The sequence below is a fragment of the Mercenaria mercenaria genome, chromosome 4, assembly GCF_021730395.1.
Source record: "Mercenaria mercenaria strain notata chromosome 4, MADL_Memer_1, whole genome shotgun sequence".
Taxonomy (NCBI): Eukaryota; Metazoa; Mollusca; class Bivalvia; order Venerida; family Veneridae; genus Mercenaria; species Mercenaria mercenaria.
Genome location: NC_069364.1, coordinates 41,828,249 through 41,849,947, shown reverse-complemented (window position 1 = coordinate 41,849,947; position 21,699 = coordinate 41,828,249). Strand labels below are relative to the sequence as shown.

The window sequence follows — 21,699 nt, the reverse complement described above, 5'->3', positions numbered from 1 at the left end:
ATTTATTAAACTTTCTTACTTCTCTTATTAAAATTAAATTTACTTAAACCTGTTAAGTCTGGTCTTATTACAACAATGTATTAGCCTTTAGCCTGCTGGCAGCAATTGATTCTGCCTTTGCGACCAGTGCAGACCAAGATCAGCCTGCATGGATCACATTCAAGCAGGCTGATCATGGTCTGCACTGTTCGCTATACAGTCAGTAAATTTTCAGTGAACACCCCTTTAAACAGTAAGTGGTATTGCCCAAACTGAATGATGGACCAGTCCATTTTAGAAATAAAGCAGGGTAAAGGTTAAGCTAACAGTGAGTGTCTTACTTTGACTTGCGAGGACAAGATTGCTCTCCTCAGTGTGGATTCTGTATTTGTAGACAGCCTTCTTAATGGTCTTATCCGTTTTGGTGTCACAAATTCTCCACCTTGATCCCCTTGGCTCCCAAGTGGTCTTTTCTCACCTGTGATAGGTGTACACTCCGGCTCAAACAGTTCCGTTGACCCTCTACGAAGTACAGGTGTACTATGTAATAAACTGGCATCATCTTCTTGGTTGTCGCTAAGTCTTCGACTTCTATTTAATTCATCCAGCTCTGCTGCCGGACTTATAATGTCTTCATCAACCTTGCTCTTTTCAAGGTTTTCCAGTAACACTTTAGTATCTTGCTCGTTTTTGTCTTTGATATTTGTTTTTCTTTTTGCAGTGACTTTAGTAAATTCAATGTCTGTTTCTTGTTTAGCATCAGGTGGATTTAATTTTTCAGAATCAGAAAAAATATCCTCTTTACTTTTTTCACCAATTTCTTCCTTATCTTCTTCCTCTTTACTTACTTTTCGAGCTTGATTTTTCAAGTTTTTATACGCTTTTCTTCCTTTATACCACTTTTCTACAGTTTTTTTAGATGGGGGTAGAATACATGGAGTAATGATTACAGACTGGTCCCCAGTTATTGCATATTTTAAGGCTGGTTCAGTGTCAAGTTTTTCTAGTAAATCTGAAGAACCAGTCTGAGATGAAAGTAATGAGTCTTTGGCACATAAAATAGTTCTCCAATTTTTAATCCCTGTAACTGATGATGATGATGATGATAATGATGATGACGAAGTTGATAAAAATGACGATGAATCAAACTCTTCAAGATCTTTTACCTGAAAGGTGAAGAAAAAAAGATGCTTGGACAAATTTTCAATTAATGTAAAAAACCTACATCAAACTGAATATTCCGTTTTTTTTTTTTAAATTTCTCTGTCATATCAGAACCAAAATTACATTATTTCTTAACTTGCTTCTTTTGTTTATTGAGCCCTTGATACAATGCACTTTAGATTTTACAATCCACATGAAAGAAACCTACAACTTAAAACTCATTATAGACATGAACTTTTTTGAAAAACACATATGCCCCTATTTGCTAGCCAGTATCAAATACTTAGACTTGTTCACCAAATGATCTTTTAACATTTACAGTCATCAGCTGAACATTGACAATTATCCTATAAAGTTTGAAAGTCACAGGCCAAAGGGATAATCTAATGACCATAGGCAAACATCCTATGAAGTTTGAAGGCCATAGGCCCAAATATTCTTCATTTTTCCATTGAAAAGCAAACAGTCTACCTAGGGACAAACAAACCAAACAGCACAAGCAAAACACGACGACTGTTCTCCTGCGAAGATGAGCATAAATATGTAAAATAAAAACTTTCTTTCAATTAGAACATGTAGTTTTATACAAATCATCAGTTAACATATCATTGACTTTTCAATCAATGCTAAATAAAATTTACCATTTAACTTCGTAACAACAGCAACATTTACATGCAAGCAAACAATAACCAAAAAGCATTAAATAGAATATAGGATTTTTTCTGGTTCAGGAAAATTTGTTTGTTTGTTTGTTTTGGGTTTAATGTCGTTTTTCAACAGTATGGTTCAGGAAAAACAATAACCCCACCCTCCCATCAGAACGAAACTGCAAGAAGCATATAAAAGGTCCACCATTTACACACTTTAGTTTTTAGACTGATCACCTGCCACTAACAGCAATCCAGGAAAGCATGAAGCTTGGAGAGGTTGTTCTAATCAAAGTACTGAAATCCTGGTACTTCATAGTGGGCAGGATCCAGATTTAAATTTCTTACTTCCATTTCATTTTTTTTTTTTATTTCATTGATAAAAAATAGACTCTAATTTTTACAATAAACTATCAATTTTAGTGTTTTTATTGTTACATGCCATGGTAACCTATATTTCTTTTCTAAAACTAAAATACTTTCGCAAAATAAGAATGTGATCAGGTCCGCAAACTTTTGATATTAATGTTAAGTAAATTTCTATGATCACTAAGCAATTATTCTTAAAAGACTCATTCCATTTTTTCCCATAGTAAAAATCCTATAAGCTATTTAAACTGCACAAAAAAACACAAAACATCATACAACATGCCTGTACATGGAACTTGTATCCATATTTTAATATGTTTTACTTCTATTCACAAGAGAGCAACCTATGGGGACATATTTGCAAGTGGAATCTATCAGATGTATAAAATATACAGAAAATTAAAACATTCCAAGTGTAAAGGCCAAAATAATCACAGATTCAAATTAATTTCAATATCAAGGACTATTCCAAAATTAAAGGGAAGTAATCCCCATGATCTCGTCATCTGTACAGTATTCACACAAATTCCAAATATTACTAGAACTGATGAGAAAATACATAAACTAGAAGATGTGCATGTTTTCCCCAATGCATAGTAGTAATGGGCAAGAAGTCAATAGGGGACAAGAGCAAAGTCCAAGAGACACCGACGGCTGCAATAAGGATCATCTACTTGGCATGTCCAATCATCCCACTAAGTTTCAACATTTTGGGCCTAGTGGTTCTCAAGCTATGGATTGGAAACAGGCCGCTGTGACCGTGACCTTTGATCGAGTGACCCCAAAGTAAGTAGGGGTCATCTACTCTGCATGTCCATTCATCCTATGAGGTTTCAACATTCTGGGCCAACTGGTTCTCAAGTTATTGATCAGCAAGAGCTTTCAATGTTCAGGCCTCTGTGACCTTGACCTTTGCTCAAGTGACCCAAAAAATCAATAGGGGTCATCTACTTTATAAGTCTTATAACCCTATGAAGTTTGAAGGTTCTGGGTTCAAATGGTTCTCAAGTTACTGATCAGAAACAGCTTTTCAATTTCTGGCCTCTGTCACCTTGAATTTTGATCGTGACCCAAAAATCATCAGGGGTCATCTACTCTACATTTCCAATCATCCTATGAAGTTTGAAGGTTCTAGGTAAAATGGTTCTCAAGTTATTGATCAGAAACGGTTTTCCATGTTCAGGCCCCTGTGACCTTAACCTTTGATCAAGTAACCCCCAAAATGATAGGGATCATCTACTTTGTAAGCCCTATCACCCAATGAAGTTTGAAGGTTCTTGGTCAAAATAATGGTCAAATAAGTGTGAACAGTGTGAAATTGCCCATGTGAACTTGACCTTTGACCTTTGATGGAGTGACCCCAAAAAGAACAGGGGTCATCTACTCTGTAAGTCCCATCACCCTTTTAAGTCTGAAGGTTCTGGATTAAATGGTTCTCAAGTTATTGGTCGGAAATGGATTTCCATGTTCTAGCCCCTGTGACCTTTAATAGAGTGATTCCAAAATCAATAGGGGTCATCTACTCTGCATGTCCAATCATCCTATGAAATTTCAACATTCTGGGTCAAGTGGTTCTCAAGTTATTGATCAGAAATAGTTTTCCATGTTGAGGCCTCTGTGACTTTGACCTTTAACAGAGTGACCCCAAAATCTGAACATCCACCTATACCAACAGCTCATCCTTAACCACTGGTTCAGATGAGCTAAAAAGTTTCTGTGGCAACTACACTTGGTGGATATGAATATAACATGTTCATAATATACGCTTATAATCTCGTATTTGTTTATATCTAATTTCATTTATCAATTTAAATGCCATCAGCTGTCCATATGGGAAACTCCTCCATAAGATTATGTTATTGTTTTAGGTTTGACAGCCAGTGCAATGTACTCCAGAAACTTCTCTTGATGCTTTAAGATCTTCCAATTTTTCTTAACCATTGTGTAGAGTATGAAAGCTGTTTTACTTTCTTAATGAGTCTGAAAACTGTTTCCAGTCAAGAAAGACTGACAGATGGACAACACCATAACATAAAATGTCCTGCTTTGTTTAAAAACAGGGACATAAGATATCCATTAAGAATGGAATATTCATAGCAAGAGTGCCAGACTGTCACAAAATATGCCGGCCTAATTCAAGGGGCATAATCCAAGTGCCTGAGGCGATTTGGGTGGTTATCGTACTTGGCCGAGATATTATGCCCACAAACATTGTCAGCAAGTCTGGTGAAGATCGGATGAAAACTGTTCAACTTAGAGAGTGGACAAGGCTAAATTAGCTTTTTGAGTAATTCAAGTGCCATAATCCAAGAGTGCATGGGGCTATTTGGCTGATTATCGAACTTGGCCAAGATATTATGCCCACAAACTCTGTCAGCAAGTTTGCTGTAGATTGGAAGAAAACTGTTTGACCTAGAAAGCAGACATGCTTTGGACGCCGCCCACCCGCAGCCATGGGTGTTCATAAAATACGCCCCACTCTTTCAGAGACGGGCGTATAATAATGGTTACGAGTCAAAGCAATTTAGAAAGAAATAATTTGATACTGGCCTTATATTTGCAAAAATTTCAAACTAAGGAACGGCATGTTGTATGATGTCTGTGAGAACAGTGAAGGATTATGGGAAAGATCTCACCAGCATGGACGGCAACTTGAGCACATGACCACCTCCCTCCCTAAAACAGACAAACCGGCATGCACCAATCAAACATGTTATCACCAAATGCAAAATAATACAAAAAAAAAATAGCCACAATAATTATATGAAAAAATAGTCAATAATTTTTATCCATTAGGTAAAAGTACTCCTTCTTTTAAAGGCACATTTGACAGTTTTTTCTTCTTTTATCTTTTTTTAAAATATGTTATTTGATTTAAAATGAAATGATTTATAATAGATCAAACCATAAAGGAATACACAGGTGGAACAGCTCATCAAAAATTTAAGTCCTTTTAATTATTGCAGAATTAATGCTTTTTTATATTTTAATGAATGTTCAATTAAAACTGATCTTACTTTGGCAACATAGGTGTCGAATTTTCATTATTTCGCTAACCTGACCTGAAATTGTTTTTCATTATTTAATTTTATTTTTAAAATGTTTGTTTGTTTTTGTTTGTTTGTTTTTGGTTTAACGCCATTTTTCAACAGTATTTCAGTCATGTAACGGCGGGCAGTTATCCTAACCAGTGTTCCTGGATTCTGTACCAGTACAAACCTGTTCTCCGCAAGTAACTGCCAACTTCCCCACATGAATTATCAGTGGTGGAGGACGAATGACTTCAGACACAATGTCTTTTATCAAATCGTCACGGAGAACATACACCCCGCTCGGGGATCAAACTCGTGACCCTGCGATCCGTAGACCAACGCTCTCCCTACTGAGCTAAGCGGGCGGGCTACTTTTTAAAATGTAGCTTCATTTTATTTATTGAACATTAAGACCTATATTTTTACTGTTTTATCTAATTAATTCATTAAAGTCAACCAATGAGCAAAATTTCAAGATATACTGTTTTCTAGAAGGAAACTGCCAGATGCGCCTTTAAAATAAAATTAATCAATTCAAACTGAACAACTTTTAAATTACCTATCTAAATTAAATTTAGCTCCTTTTTTTAAAAATTTTATAACATATCCAGATTATTATCAAATTTGCTACACTAAAATTAATGTTCTTAGCAGAAATTCTGTGACTACAAATTTAATACTTTAAAATGAAAGGTGGCCATTGTATACAAAAAATGGAAGGTGGCCATTGTATACAAAAAATGGAATATGTTAGATGCAATTCTGGTTATACATGTGAAACACCTACATTATACAGCAGCAGCTGATTTTTCAAGAAGAGCCGTTTGTAAAATATCAACCCATTCCCCCACCCCATATTCACACCAATGAGGACCTATCAGAGAATGTATTTATCTTTAAGTCCAAAGTGTACTGCAACCTTTACCTATGCTCTAAATGACTCCAAAACAATATTAGTTATCTACTCTGCTTCAATTACTGACAGTTTTCAGTTTCAATGTCACTATGACATAGACTTTAAGATTGTGTGATATACAGCTTACAGGGTGAACAGAATTATCAGTACAGGTATGTCTCCCTCACAACCAAATAAACAGATAATATGTTAATTTGCAATGCATGAAATGATGATATTAATGTATTACATTAAGCTACAACCAAATTAGAGCATGTTGCTTATTCATAAATCACTGCTGATTAGAAAATGCCCTTTTAAATAGTCACGTTGGCATTTTACATTGATCAAAATATATTACATTTCCTTATAAGTAACAAACATGCACAGTGTAATGTCGGACCTGTATTATGCAGCCGGTCATAGAAACAACACAAAATCTAGCTTCTTTAGGCGGGTGTCTGATTAAGGCAACTTTAACCCTTAGCCTGCTACAGGCGAATTTAACAGCCTTTGCAAACAGCTTGGAACCAGATCAGACAACGATTTAATCGGCGTCTGATCAGGTTCCAAGCTGTTTGCTACTCTGACAATATTTCTTCCAATTTTGGAGCAAATTGAATGAACTTTACGGTTTAAGCAGACGACATTTCCAGCAGACGACAATTTATCTAGCATGCTAAAGGTTAAAGTAGAACAAAAAATCAATCTGAGGTCAGAAGATTGCTGCTTAACCCTCATCATGCTGGACACGACTGATTCTGCCTTTGCGACCAGTGCAGATCATGATCAGCTTGCAAATCCATGCAGTCTGATCAGGATCTGCACTGTTCGCCATTCAGTCAGTATCTTTTTGGTATGCACCGCATTTAATAACTAATGGTACTGTCCAAATTGAAAGATGGACAAGTTCATTATAGAAATTTAGCAGGGTAACGGTTAAAGCAAGTGGCTGCTAAATACATGTGTTAATTTTCTGCAAAATCACTGTACCAGTCCCCATGGCTAATCAATGTCCCCTTATTTTTTTAAGACTTTTGACCTTGTTTGTGAAAACAGCTGCTGCTATGTACTGGTGTGAATTGATGTGCTATAAGAATGAACTGTTACACACTTTAAACATGAGATCAATTCTATAAAGAGTGATTTTAATAATTAAGCTAATGAAATGAATTCAGATGTAAGGATTATTATCAAACTTATCATGTAGGCAAAAATAGACTACAACCAATAAAATTAGGTAACCAGGCTCATTTTGCCCTAAACTAATAAGCTTTCGGGTAAACAGTACAATATCTCTACGGAAATGATGAAACTTCCCTTCCAACCAAAACTTCATTATAAGAAAAAATACTATAACCAATATTAACCTTTAGCCTGCTGGCGAGTATTTTCGGCTTTGCGACCAGTGCAAACCAAGATTAGCCAGTTAATCATGGTCTGCACTGTTCACTATTCAGTCAGTAAATTTTCAGTAAACACCCCTTTGAATACTAAATGGTATTGCCCAAACTGAACAATGGACCAGTCCATTTTAGAAATTTAGCGGGCTAAAGGTTAAAAGCTGTGAGCTGTTATATATAGCACTGCTGACAGCAGGTGACAATGTGATGTGATACCCATATGCCAAGCTAGTGCAGCTAAAACAAACACATGCACAACCACTGAGTTTCCCTCCTTCTTGAGAGGGAGGAAATAATTTCTCTCTATCTAGAAAACACAACAGAACTGGAAACTGTTGGAAAGTGTGCTTAAAGACTATCTCCTCAAACAGAATCCCTTTGTTCAAATAGATTACTACTTCCCACCTTTTTTGTTACAAATAAATGATTATACAAAAACAGCACCTCTTTACAACTGTGAAGTATTTCGAACAGTTTCCTAAAGCAACAAACAATAATAAATGAACAACAGTAATTCCAATGAGCTTTTCTTCTAGAGTATAGAAAGGAGTAAGCTATGAGTATAGAGACACTAGCTGTGAGATTAGATACAACATTTGTAGATGGTGCTAGTATTTCATGCCAAATCTACATCAAAATACCTTGGTTTCTCAGGCACGTCTCCGTAGTTACTGTAAAAGGCACCGGTTGGTCTATATGCTGCCAAACCATGCTGATTGGCTGATTCAAGAATATTCTCCAGTGATGGAGGTGCTTTAAGTGGTGTGATCACATGACAGCCAGTTTGTATATTGCTCTCATCAAAAGTCTGATAACCTTGACCTTTTCCATGATCCCGGTTTCCGTTGTTACGACCTAAGCTATCACCTTCACCAAGATGGACGGACCTTGAACTTTGTCCAGCAGTGCTAGCTCGTCCACTTTGATTATGTGCTTTAACATTTTGTTTTCTTTTTCCTTCACCACCACCAAATTCAAGAAAAGGTACGTCAGTGAGCGTAGTTATATTTAAATCCAGCTTACTTTTTCCTTTGCTTGCATAGTTTTGTACACTTCTCATTATTGAGTTACTAAGTTTATTACTTCGAACGATACCATATTCTGACCGACCATTGTCTGACAGGGATCGATTAAATGATGGAAATGAATGCCTTGAGCTACCTTCAGAACAAGATTCAAACAAATCACCACTATTTATTCCTCTATCACTCTGCCTCGAACTAGGGCGATTGATATTTAAGGTTTCAAAAAAGTTAGTTGGTGAGACTAAATGTTTACCATTTGAAGGAGAATTTCTTTCTAACGCTGCACGATTCAAATCCATACTCATGTTCTGATAGGCCTTTGAGTTCCTAAAACTTTGATATTGTGCAACAAAGTCATTTTGAGATAAAGAACGATTTAATTCTCCATTCCGGCTGTGAGAATTATGTTTGAAATAATCCAGCTCTCCATTCCGCAGTTCGTTTCTCTGTGTCGCAAAATTTGAAGCTGCATCTTTGAATATATTCTTGTTCTGTGAAAATTTGGTGACATCAGTTTTCAACATTGAATCAAATATCAATTTTTCAGAATTTCCGAACATATTTTTATTACAAGTTCGACTGGAATCTCTTAGTTCCCCTGAATATCCATTTTTTAGTCTTTCTTTCATAATAACTTCTACAGTCTTCTCTCTAACTGGGTATAAATTCTTTTCAGCGGTTATCCTAGTTTGGTCAACCATCTGGTTCAAAGGCATAGTGTATCTCCCTGAAAGTAACTCAAAAATGTTGTTTCTATTTTCATCAGCTTTCCTTAAACTTTTCAGTTCAGGTTTATGTCTTTCTTGTTCACAATGCTTATCCTGATCAGTTTTTTTTAGTCTGTCTTCAAACATTTTAATATCTCTAAGTTTTCTTTCCTTTTCATCAAATTCTAAATTCCCTTGAGTTGAAAGTTTCAAGCAATCTGATCCGAATCTTGGTGATAAGTTTGGCATCGTTGGACTATCAGTGTATTTTGGCTTTCCTATTCTGTTACGTTTTCTCATTCCAATATCATTATCACTATCATTCTCATCACTAATGTCACTGAATTCTTCACTGTGAATAACATTAATAGATCCACTGGAACTGCAAGCCCCTGGTGATCTACCAGCTCTGCTACTTGAATCCCTCTCAACTGGAATACTAAAATAGTCCCCTATTTCTGAACCATCTGACACCCTTGCACACCTCGGAGAAGAATATCGTGGTGACATTGAAACTCGTGGAGATCTACAAGGTAATAAAAATGGTGGAGCACTCCCATTTCCGTCTAATCCTGATAAATTTGACCCTACAGTGAGAGCAGTTTCAACATCACTTTCATGTTCGTCTTTGTTTGGAGAGAGCATTGGTGGTGGGCTACCCTCCTGTGGTTTCTCATCCTTTTCTGACTCTAGCACAGGTGGTCCAAGATCAGGTGGTGGTGAATCTGATCTCTTTTCTTTGTTCTTTTCTTCATTATCTTTCTCTGACAGGCAAAATGATTTTATATCATTAAAGGTCAAAGCCTCAATCTTTGCAACAGCAATCTTAATTGATGTGCCTGGTGTTTCTTTAGCATTGTTCATTTCAGAGTCTTGAGCATGTTGCGATTCAGTTTGCATTGTTTTCAGTACATCTGACATAGTCATCTTCTTTTCACTGTGTTCTGGAATTTTTTCATATGACTGCTCTACTGTACCATCAAGTTTTCTCATCTCTTTAGGTGACAAGGGCCGAGGTGGTGAATCACAGCAGCCATCTGAAGACATTGGTGACAGGTATGCCAGCTTATACATAGTATCTTCAAACTGAGAAACATGATCATCAGTTCTATCTAAATACAGTTCAAAGTCTGGGGTTTTCACTCTTGGATGCCACCTTACAGGACTGTCAATATCTGATACGTCTCGACTCTTTGCTGGAGACTGACTCGAGGAAGAATTTCCAGTATCCAGGTCATTGAACATGGGAAAACTTGTGAGTTTCTCTAAAGTTGCATCATGGAGGGCAGAAAGACTGCACATTAATTTTGAAGATCTTGACTTTGGCTTTGGTCTCTTTTTCCTGGCCCTTGAACAAAAAACACTCCCATCATGTATACTTTTACTAACTTTTTTCTTTTTCCCTTCAAATTTAGCTTGCTTCCTAGTATCATTATTTGGTCTAACAGGACGTTTCTGCCTCTTTTCTTCATCACTAGAGCTAGAAAAATCTCTCATTCCTGTTAAAAAAGAAACATTCCTAATTTTACTATCATTATTAAATACAAAAGAACAAAAACAAGAACAAGATTTAGAACACGAAGATAAAGACTCACCTCCATGTTTAGCTGAACATCCATTTGGCCTTGTTATTTCAACATCTTCTGTGACATCTTCTCTTTGCATTTCATCTTTTGAGACATCTACACACTCTGTATCTTTCAAATCAGCTTCTGGTTCAAGTTTACCACTAGACTCTGGCTCTTTTTCTATAACATATTCGGTTCCATCACTTTTATTTCCTTTACTGCCACGTATGCCTGTTCTATATATAACAGGTTCATCTCCATAATTTTCAATTCCACCACTATCTAAAATATCACAGTCTTCTGTGTCAGAATCCGATTCATTTTTTACAAATGAAGGATCTGATTTACTTGCAAGAAATTTCTCAAACTCTGCTGAAAATCCAGTTACAGATTTAGCTTTAGGAGGGTCAATGTCTGCTACAATTTTGTTTTCATTATCTTCATTTTTAACATCAGCTTTTGGCAAATGTTCACTTTTCACAGAATTTAATCCATTTTTCTTCTGATCAAATACAGTTTTAGCTTCACTGTTAACTTTCAATTTTTCAACTACTACTCGTAACTCTTTACGTCCTTTAAACCTATTAACAACAATATAATCCACACCTGGAATTCCATCAGAATCTGAATCATATCTGTATGACTTTTTCTGCTTCTTCTTACTTTTGCTCTTCCTTCTCACTGAATCTTGGTCCAAAGACGAACTTCTGGAACTTTTCCTAGAACCAGCAGAGCTACTTCCATATGCACTTGATTTTGACTTTTTAGCTCTTTTAGAGTCACTTCTGTATGAATCACTTCCATCTGAACTTTGACTCCTCTTTATCGACTCAGCTGACCAGAAACACTTTTCTTCGTCACCACTCATGCCACTCAGGATTACAGAGTTTCTCCTAGAACTTGTTTGACTTGGAATCATCTGACTTTCCCTACTACTTGATCGTGATCTTACACCAACTTTCATTCCTTCCTGCTTTTCAGTTTTATCAAGAAAAACATTTTCATCGACCTTATTTGCATTTTTACCATTACCCAGATGCTTTTCAAACTGCTTCTTTAATATGTTAAATGCACCAGCATTATCAGTCCTTTTAACAGAATTCACATATTCAATGTCCATATTTGTTAAACATCTATCATTCAAATCACTTTTATTACAATGTCCAGTTTCAGTATCAATACTTTTATCCAATTCTTCTAAACTTCCAGCTTTTGCATTTTTTCCAGTATATTCAGGTTTACTTAATTTTGTTTCTTTTGCCTTTATTTCATATGATTCAAGAGGTCCTGCCCCACTTTTATAATTGCTTTTAACACATATTTCATTTTCAGTCTTTTCAACTTTAGTTTTAGCTACTTTCATTCTTTCCTTGTCATCTTTGTTACCTGGATCTTCTTCAGCGTTCTCAAATTCGGTTTTATTCTGTAATTCTTTTTCCCCCATTAGTACATCCTGAAACATTTGGGAATTTCCTGACTGATTTAGGTCCAAGTCATACTCCAATTTTGACTCAAGGATGCTTTTTTCCTGACTCTCCATTTCTGGCATATTACCTCCTCCTCCATAGTGAGCTGGACTGCGGCCAGCAACTGGAGTTCTGGACTTAATTGGTGTAAGAATTCCATCTGAAGCATCATTTAGACAAACATCTTTTAAAACAATATTTTCATCATCGTCATATTCAGGTTTTAAACCCTTATTATTTGCTTTAAGCTTTGTATTATGGGATGCACCTCTTCCAACGTGTCCTTTTCCAAAATATGGGAATCCTGCTCTGTACTTTTTTAAATGTGGAACATTTGCTATATTTTTACCTCTGAACATGCTGTTTGGTTTCTTATCTTTGGACGTCAGTTTTTGCTTTTTTATCATAAATATGTCGTTGTTACCAATCATGTTTTGCGGAATTGAACCATTCAGCATATCTTCAACACCTCCTGTTCCAATCATGTCATCACTAAGTGGACTGTCTGCTGATAAAAGATCTGCAATTATTGAACCGGTCGGTGGAATATTAGAGACTTCAACCAGTCTAATAGGTGGAGGAATTCCTTCTACATCTTCGCCACTTTTAAGCTTTTCTCTAATACTGTCAACCATATTCTCAGATAATTTCTTTAACTGAATGATTTCTCTTCCTATTTTCAACAAACTGTACTTCCTAGCATCTTTAGGATGCATCCTGACAAAGTCAATGCTTTCTGTTTCACCCATATTTCTTTTCACTCTAAATTTCAGTCTCTTGAAAACAGGAGTAGGCACTTTAAATTTGAATTTATAGGCTGCTGAAGCCTTTGGAAGCATTTCCGATCGTTGCCTGTACCTGATCAGTTCCATAACAGAAGCTGTATCTGCTGGCATTCTATTCCCTCGACTCTGCTGATTCTTCTTTTTCATTACTGCTTGCATGTTCATCTTGTGCGATGTACTTGCAACACAGCTAACTGAATCTCCATACTCCGTAAACTGTTCGTTTACTTTAAGACTAATGGCACTTGTGTGTCCTGTTTCAATTACTGGCAAAATCTGAGACAAATCTTCATTGCTCAGATCAGATAGATCTGTATTAAAATTCATAGGCGGTTCACTTATCTGCATTGCTTCAGACAAGTTTATTGTTTGTAACTGTTGCTGTGTAGGTAAAGACTGCCCCTGAAAATTCGGTTCTTGTTTCTGACAAGAGTATTGATGTCCCTGAAATCCTAGTGACATTCTATCCTGCCCAGAGGGTTTGAACCCTTCAACAGACAGATTCTGATGGTTTTGACTTTGACTACGAGATGGAGGAAAATTGTCTTGAATAGGGTTTGGGACTTGGTTAAGTGCAAACTGCTGACCAACTGAAGGAATATTTGAATTGAAGTTTGTCTCACTTACAAACTGGTTATCAGATGTCTGACCTCCCTGTGGGATCCCTATATTATTCCCAAACTGAGACCCTCCATCTCCTAACATGCTTGAATCAGTTGTAAATTCAGCCAAAAGGTCATTATTATCAGTTTCTAACAACTGTGAAAATGACTGGGACTGGTTGTTAGGCTGACTTGGATAGTAAGGCATATTCATGTCTATATTCTTGTATGGGTCAATATTTGGAGGTGCGTTTGTGTTAGGTGGCATTGAATACTGATTCTGTAACTGTTGAGAAAACTGGGATCCTGGAGCTTGGAGATGACTATGAGCCTGAACATTACTCCGCTGTTGAAAACTAGGTGGTAATGTGAAACTATCACCATTTTTCTTTGGTCTACCTCTCCTTTTCTTCTGAACAACTCCAAAAGTCTCTACTGGAAAGTTTAGGCCCTTCTTGCCTGGGGGCCTTCCCCTTCTTCGCTGACCTCTTCCACGTCCTACTTTTGGGCCAGGCTGCACTGGGTACTGAGGCCAGTCTGTTAGGTTGTAACTTCTGCCTGGACTTTGATAAGCTGGATGACCCCTGCCTTGACTATCTTGTAAAGGGTGCCCTCTGCCTTCGTTAAGTTGAAATGATTGTGGAAGCCTTTCTAAAGTTTGCTGACTGCCAGGCATTGGCCTTTGACCAACGTTTTGTTGATCACCTGCTGCAGGCATTCTTGTGCCAACATTTTCCTGACTACCAGACATTGAAGCCACGCTTTGCAGATTAGAAGGCAATGACCTAGCTAGAGTCATATTTTGTTGAGTACCATGTAAAACGGTCTTACTTGACACACTCGCATCATTTAAAAGTTCAGTAGCACTAGTTTTATGGAAATTTACTCCAAACTCAGTTGACTCATTTCTTACGCTACCAACAAAGCTCTCCAAACTTGACAATGATGCAAAATCATCTTTTGAATGTGCTGCTTGAACTCTACCATTATTTGCCATATCATTTCCAGTTTCTCCAATTTCTTGCTGGCCAGCAGGTTTTATTGGAGTATCATCACTAAACAAGGAACTTAAACTATCTGCTGTTGTATTTTCTATACCACTAATGTCCGACAAGAGCGAATCTGCAAACAGATCCTGCTGACTATCATTCAGACTTTGCTGAACACTTCCAGTCACGTTTTTTGTTTCTTTCCTAGACTCTGTCTCATTTTTCACGGAAGACAAAAGGTTAAATAGTCTCGACTTCTCTTGATTGTGTCTCGAAGAAAACATATCTTGTTGCGAATGGTTCTGTGGTTTCTCTGATCCAACAGAAGACAAACTAGACATTGAGCTTCTACTGGGAGTTCTTTGTCTTTGATCAGATCTAGGTGGAAGATCAGAATTATCCAACAGTAACCTCTGCAAAGGACTTATCTGTTGTTCAGAGAAGTTATTACTTGGACTGAAAACAGACTGAGGCTTTTTATTAATATCATTAGCAATGGTGCTACTAGGTGTTGCAGGGGGACTGATCTGTTCATACATTAGTCGCTTACGATTATAATACTTGGTAATAGGACCAACAAATGGCTCCGATTGTTTTGAACTTGCTGACCCTGGGCTCTGCATACTAGAATCCCCCGAGGGAGTTCTTGGTGAAAGCTGTTGGCTCGCTTTTGAGGAACTGTCACTCATGTGAGTATAACCACTTCCTTCATAACTCATCTGCCGACCAAATGGATCTGATCTAATGTTTGTGATGTCATTCTGAAGAGTAAGGGGATCTGGATATTCTCCCGAGGTGCCAGATTTTTGCCGACGTTGCAAAAGTGCATTACTCAAAGACTTCTTTACATTTCTGTTTTGGGAATCTGGAGATGTTAAAAGGTTGTGCTGGCGACTTGTAGACTGCAACAAAGGATGTGTACTTAAATTCTTACCCCTACCACGACCTCTTCTATTTCCTTGCTCCAACAAATCTGCCACAATTTGATTAGAAAGCAAAGCTGGATTAGGTCTCTTTGCATCAAAACTTGGGTTTGACTGTTCAGCCCCTGGAAAGCCTTCTATGCCACTTGGAGTCTGGCTAGTAACTATATCATTTAAAGGTTGAGCAGTGTACATAGGCAAACTTGAAATATTCTGTTGAGCACTGTTCATACAAGCATTATTTTGCTGGTATGGATTTTGAATGTCACTGTCATGACTAGACGGGTTGGAATTTATTCTATATAAATCTGTAGGGATCTGTGCTGGGTTTTGATTAGGTCTTTTGTGGTCATGAGACTGTAATCCTGCCATCTGGTTCGCCATTGGCATTAAAGGGTTCTGAGTTGGTGTGACTTGACTGGTTCTTGAGTATGTTGGCATATGGAAAGCTTCCATTTGATTGGCTCTTTTAAAGTCATGCAAATGGGATGGATCAGGTTTCTGTGAGAAATTTTCATTTGAAAGCTGGTACCTTTCAGAACTGGCCTGCATATACCTGTCCATGTCATGAGTTCTTTGATTTTGGCTGTGAGTATAGGTCACTGGTGGGCTATATGGTATATTAGATTGACTAGAGATTGGTTGAGCATGATGTAAATGTTGAGCTGTGTATGGCGGTGACATTTGCTGACCTGCAGCTGGGTTGTAACTCTGTGATGCAGGGTACCGATTCTGATATGATCCTGGCGAGAGCTGACTTTGAGGTGAACTCTGACCAAATGACTGGTTTCCAGCTGTATACTGACTATGCAAGTTTTGGTTCCTGGGAGACATCTGATAAGCAGGCATTCCTGATGGCTGACTACTTATAGGACTGTACTGGCCGGATGATGGCGAATGCTGCGACTGATGATAACTGACTGGTGAGTGATGCTGGGTGGGACTGGAAACAGCCCCTGGTGAATGATGCATTCCTAAAGTCTGTGCAGGTACATTTCTCCCCCAGTTCTGGCTTCCAGCATTCCAACTTCCAGATGCAGGGAACCGTGGTACATGACCTCCAGGATAAACGTTAAAATTCTGACTAGTACTGGGGGCATCAGCAAAAGGGTTGGTTGCCATCATATTCCCACTGGAATCATACTGCGTTGCACCACCTCTGTTTGGCAAGGGCACATTAGAAGTTGGACCTCTCATTCCCAAACGCTTCAATATAGCTTGTTTGGCTTCAGCCCGTTTTGATTCATCTACAACAAGGTAGCCATTTGTAAAATAGTTTGTTTACAAAACAGTATGATTGAGACATATTTTTATTCCAGAGGCATTACTTATTCAGTCTGGTTGTATGCAATTAAATATGCAAGTGGTTATTTTTGCATCATAGGAAATTTATCTTTAGATAAAGAAATTTATCCTTATACAACAATTTTACATCCAATTCAACATGTCTGGGAACAAATCTATCGGAAACTTTTGACACTTTTTTATATGACTTAGTTAGAAATTTATGCTTAATCAGTTAAAATCATATGTGCTAAAAGCTTACGCAAAATTAAATTCACTTAAATGATAAGGATGCCTATATAAACATCACACATTTCATATAAATTAAATCGTCTGAATGACTTATTACTAATTCAAACATGCCATATTTCTGAAGACCCTAAACTGGAGACTGTCAGACTGGGCTGTATTTTGAGGGTGATAAGTGTGACAATACTGATTTGCAACCACCAGGTTTGGCTCGCAAAAATCAGCTTTTGCTGCTAAAATGGCTGAAGTTCCACAGTTTTATAAACAAAAATAAATTCATTTGATGCAAATGAACTTTAACAGCAATAGCAACAAATACAATAATTAAGCAACCTCCTCTTCAACAATGAAGAACAAAGTTGGTCAGAAAAGATTTCTTGCATGTACGGACTCATGCACACATGGACAGGGGAAACCCTATACACTCAAAACCACTCAACTTTCGAAAGTGGGGCCATAAACAGTCTGATGTTGTGACATATGGCATGTATGATAATTAAAATGTAATATGTTGTAAAAAATTTGTAACGATGAAAACCTCTTATAACATGATAGTATTTAGCGCTGTACTATATAAAAAATAGTAATCTTCTACCTTTTTTATCTGATGGTCCATCATATTGTGGGATAATATCGCTGGTAGCATCACTGTCACTATCAACTTCTAGATCATCATTTATGCCACCTTCAGCAGCTTGATCAGGTGAATCTATCTGAGAATCAATCCAGGTATCGTCCATTCCAGCAAGATCAAACTTATCATCATCGCCATCATCATCATCCCTATAAAATATATTCAAGATGATTAAAATTCTGATAAAATCGAGAACAGGTTCTGATATATCAACTTTTTTCTCAATTTCGCTAGAATGAGAATGCCCAATGATGAAATACTGGCAGAGACAAGAGTTGTCACTAATGGTGACAAATGCCCTGGCAGCGCCTTGACCTTTGACCTGGTGACCTTGACCTTTGACCTGGTGACCCCAAAGTCAATAGGGGTCATGTACTCATTAAGTACTATTAGCATGTGAAGTTTCAAGGTCCTGGGTGCAGTGGTTCTCGAGTAAAGTGCCTTCATGCAAAAAAGTTAACATTGGCCCCTGTGACCTTGACCTTTGACCTGGTGACCCAAAGTCAGTAGGGTTCGTGTACTCAATAAGTACTATCAGGACGTGAAGTTTGAAGGTCCTGGGTGCAGTGGTTCGCGAGTAAAGTGCCTTCATGCAAAAAGTTAACATTGGCCCCTGTGACCTTGACCTTTGACCTGGTGACCCCAACGTCAGTAGGGGTCGTGTACTCAATAAGTATTATCAGCAGGTGAAGTTTGAAGGTCCTGGGTGCAGTGGTCGCGAGCAAAGGGCCTTCATACTAAAAGTTAACATTGGCCCCTGTGACCTTGACCTTTGACCTGGTGACCCCAAAGTCAGTAGGGGTCGTGTACTCAATAAGTACTATCAACACGTCAAGTTTGAAGGTCTTGGGTGCACTGGTTCGCGAGTAAAGTGCCTTCATGCAAAAAGTTAACGTTGTGACGAACGAATGAACTAACGAACGGACAGCTGAAAACTAATATGCCTCCCTTTGGGGACATAAAAAGTGAAAATGAGCTGATAAGAGAAAGGTAAGTTTGACCACGAAAATTCAACCTTGCCATATTTCATCAATTCAACTTTTGAATATGCTTTTCATCAAACACTTACCAAAAGATAAGATGTCAAACTAACTTTTTAAAAATTGCAGGACTTACCTTAAAAGGAACTGTGAATAAAGTGACCAAACTTCTGCTCAAATTGTTTTCATACACACAATATGAACACATGATCTACACGGAATATTTGTGACAATTCAAGACTTACTTTTCATCTTCCCTTTCCCAAATACGCTGCGACATTTCCAGGACCTCTTCTTCTTCCTGCTGATCTGTTTCTTTATCTCTTGGCTGAGAGAGTTGCGACAGAATACTGTCCTGCTCCTCTAATGCTACAGCCTCAGCTGCTGCATTCTGGGAAGACGGAGGGGAAGTGTCGTCTGCTAGAGATGCCAGTATATCTACAAGTGATTTGTCCTGACTTGAAACTAAAAAACAAAATTTACGAATTTTGATCACTACATCAAATACTGCTGAAATAACTACTGTTTTCCAAGCTACTAACAAACTTATGTAAACAACAGCTGCTACTTTAGTCAATAAATCTGTATGCTACACTATAATTTTTTTTGCATCATTTCAGGTAAATGAGTCCATCATATTCACATGGCAGAATCATTTCTAATGTACTGAGCAGGGCGGAGCAATATGCGCACAAAGGTATGACCTTTGACCCCTAAGTGTGACCTTTACCTTGAAGCGAGCCATTCGAAACATGCGCTCTGCATGTCATTTCGATGTGGTGAACATTTGTGTCAAGGTTTCTTTAAATTTCTTCAAGCAGTTCACGAAACAGTCATATGACCTTTGATCCCTAAGGGTGACCTTTACTTTGAAGCGAGCCATCCAAAACATGCGCTCTGCATGTCACCTCAACGTGGTGAACATTTGTGTCAAATTTCTTCGAAATCCTTCAAGGGGTTCAAGATTTTCAGAGTGGACATGATATTGCTAAGTCGGACGAACAGACGGACACTGGCATCATAACACAATATGTCCCTCCGGATAATAAGGTTTCTTAAATATCTAAAGAAAAAAAAAACAACTATAATTCCAGATTCCAGATAAACAAAACTTAATAGCCCATTCCCATTGTTAATTTTAGCCAATTAAGCCACTTTGGGTGAAATATTCAGACAAGAAACTGAACTGCTGGTTATCATATTCTCACAAAATGTTAGAATATCAAATGTAGCATAAAAAGCAATGCATTACTGAAAACAGGAAGTAGATGATTACAACCAATATTCATAACTACAGTCTTACCTTTTGGTATTTCTGGCCTAACATCGCAAAAGCTCTGACTGAACGAGACCACTCTCTGTATAGATTGTTCATCTACCACTGGTTTATCCTCGTCCAAATCATCAGCGTCAAACATCACTGTGTCTTGAGAACCTTCCAGATCATCTAAAACAGAAATTAAAACATCATGCAACCAGTAAAATACATTTACTTAAGTGACTGGTTCAAAATACAATCAAACATGGGTAAAGACTGCTTGCAAAGATGTGAACAGAAGCCAACTTAATGCAGATATTTTCAGATGTTCTTTTAAACCTGTGAATTAACACCAAACATCCTTCTTGTGACCCTAGATTTTATTGTGGTTGCAAAACTGTTTATTCAGAATTAACTAACCCTTATCATGCTGGACACGATTTATTCTGCCTTTGCGACCAGTGTAGATCACGATCAGCCTGCACATCCATGCAATCTGATCATGATCTGCACTGTTCGCCATTCAGTCAGTATATTTTTGGCAAGCACCCCTTTTAACAGTCAATTGCACTGTCCAAACTGAAAGAAGGACAAGTTCATTATAGAAACATGAAATGACAGAAGTTTCTTATCCGTGCTGTCCCAAAGGTTAGGAAAACAGCTATCATTCACTGACAAACATGTAATTTTATTTTTCTTGCTTATCACATTCAAAATAGATCATGATGAAACAAAAAAAAATCTGGGTATATCCTGACATCACTTATAGAGTTCATGACAACATTATATGACTAGTACTTTACTGACATCACTGAAGTCCATGCAATTTTAAACAAGTTTTTTTCTCTATGGAAACAAGGGAATATCTATCCCTGGTATTTTGTGTATTTTCTCCACTAGCTAGGCAAGACTAAGGCCAGCTGCATTTTGATGAAACAACATTTTTTCTAATAGAAAATTCAGTAGTCCAAAGTTCTTTCATGTTAGAACAAGTGAATGAAGTATTGCCATGCAATACAAAGTCCCCTACTGGAAGGCACCTAATTTTTTCTACTGCAGTATAACATAATGAACTGATATCTGTCAATGATGTATAAACAACATTGTACTACATATACAATATGTTATAACATTATAACAACACACTTGGATTAAAATGTGCATATATAAAAACCCACAGTTGTTTTCATATTGAATTTTTTTGGCTGATTATAAAAATGTTATCATGTAAGTTATTTATAGTAACAACAAAGGGAAATTAATCTTTAAAAAAAAAAAAAAAAAAAAAAAAAATTAATAATATAAGTCCACAAGAAACTCTTTACCAGGTAGAGATAGGTCAAAATACACCTAAAAATTGGATGTAACATGCATGCTGTACCACAGAAAAGTGGTCTCGATTTTTCTCTACTGCCAGTAATAAAAAAGTTACAATAAAATCTATTTATAGTAACAACAAAGGGATGTAATTCTAATAACAAGGGTGCCTCATGGTGGTGAACATTTGGTCCAAGTTACATCAAAATCCCTCCATGCATGAAGAAGAAATGTTCCATACAAAGTTATTCTTGAATTTGACCTTTGACTTCTAAATATGACCTTGACCTTAGACCTAGGGACCTGGTTCTTGCGCATGACATGTTGTCTCATCCAGGGGAATATTTGTGCCAACTGATATCTAAATCCTGCTTTGCATGACAAAGTTATAGACCGGACAGGAAAAAAATCCTCTTGACCTTT

The 21,699-nt window shown here is 37.3% G+C and overlaps 1 protein-coding gene across 2 annotated transcripts in view; it reads right to left on the bottom strand.

The window, feature by feature from the left end:
- LOC123552830 (uncharacterized) overlaps window positions 1–21,699 on the bottom strand; it is a 98,483-nt gene that overhangs the window by 22,713 nt on the left and 54,071 nt on the right. For both annotated transcript variants that reach the window (XR_008370572.1, XM_053541011.1), the window contains exons 12-18: window positions 20,005–20,148; window positions 18,947–19,166; window positions 17,683–17,870; window positions 10,817–16,801; window positions 8,131–10,720; window positions 4,796–4,835; window positions 321–1,145 (exon numbers count right to left, since the gene is read on the bottom strand). Coding sequence is in view for 1 of the 2 variants with exons in the window: in XM_053541011.1 (XP_053396986.1) it covers window positions 321–1,145; window positions 4,796–4,835; window positions 8,131–10,720; window positions 10,817–16,801; window positions 17,683–17,870; window positions 18,947–19,166; window positions 20,005–20,148 (9,992 nt within the window). In the remaining variant the exon portion in view is untranslated. The remainder of the gene's footprint in view (window positions 1–320; window positions 1,146–4,795; window positions 4,836–8,130; window positions 10,721–10,816; window positions 16,802–17,682; window positions 17,871–18,946; window positions 19,167–20,004; window positions 20,149–21,699) is intronic.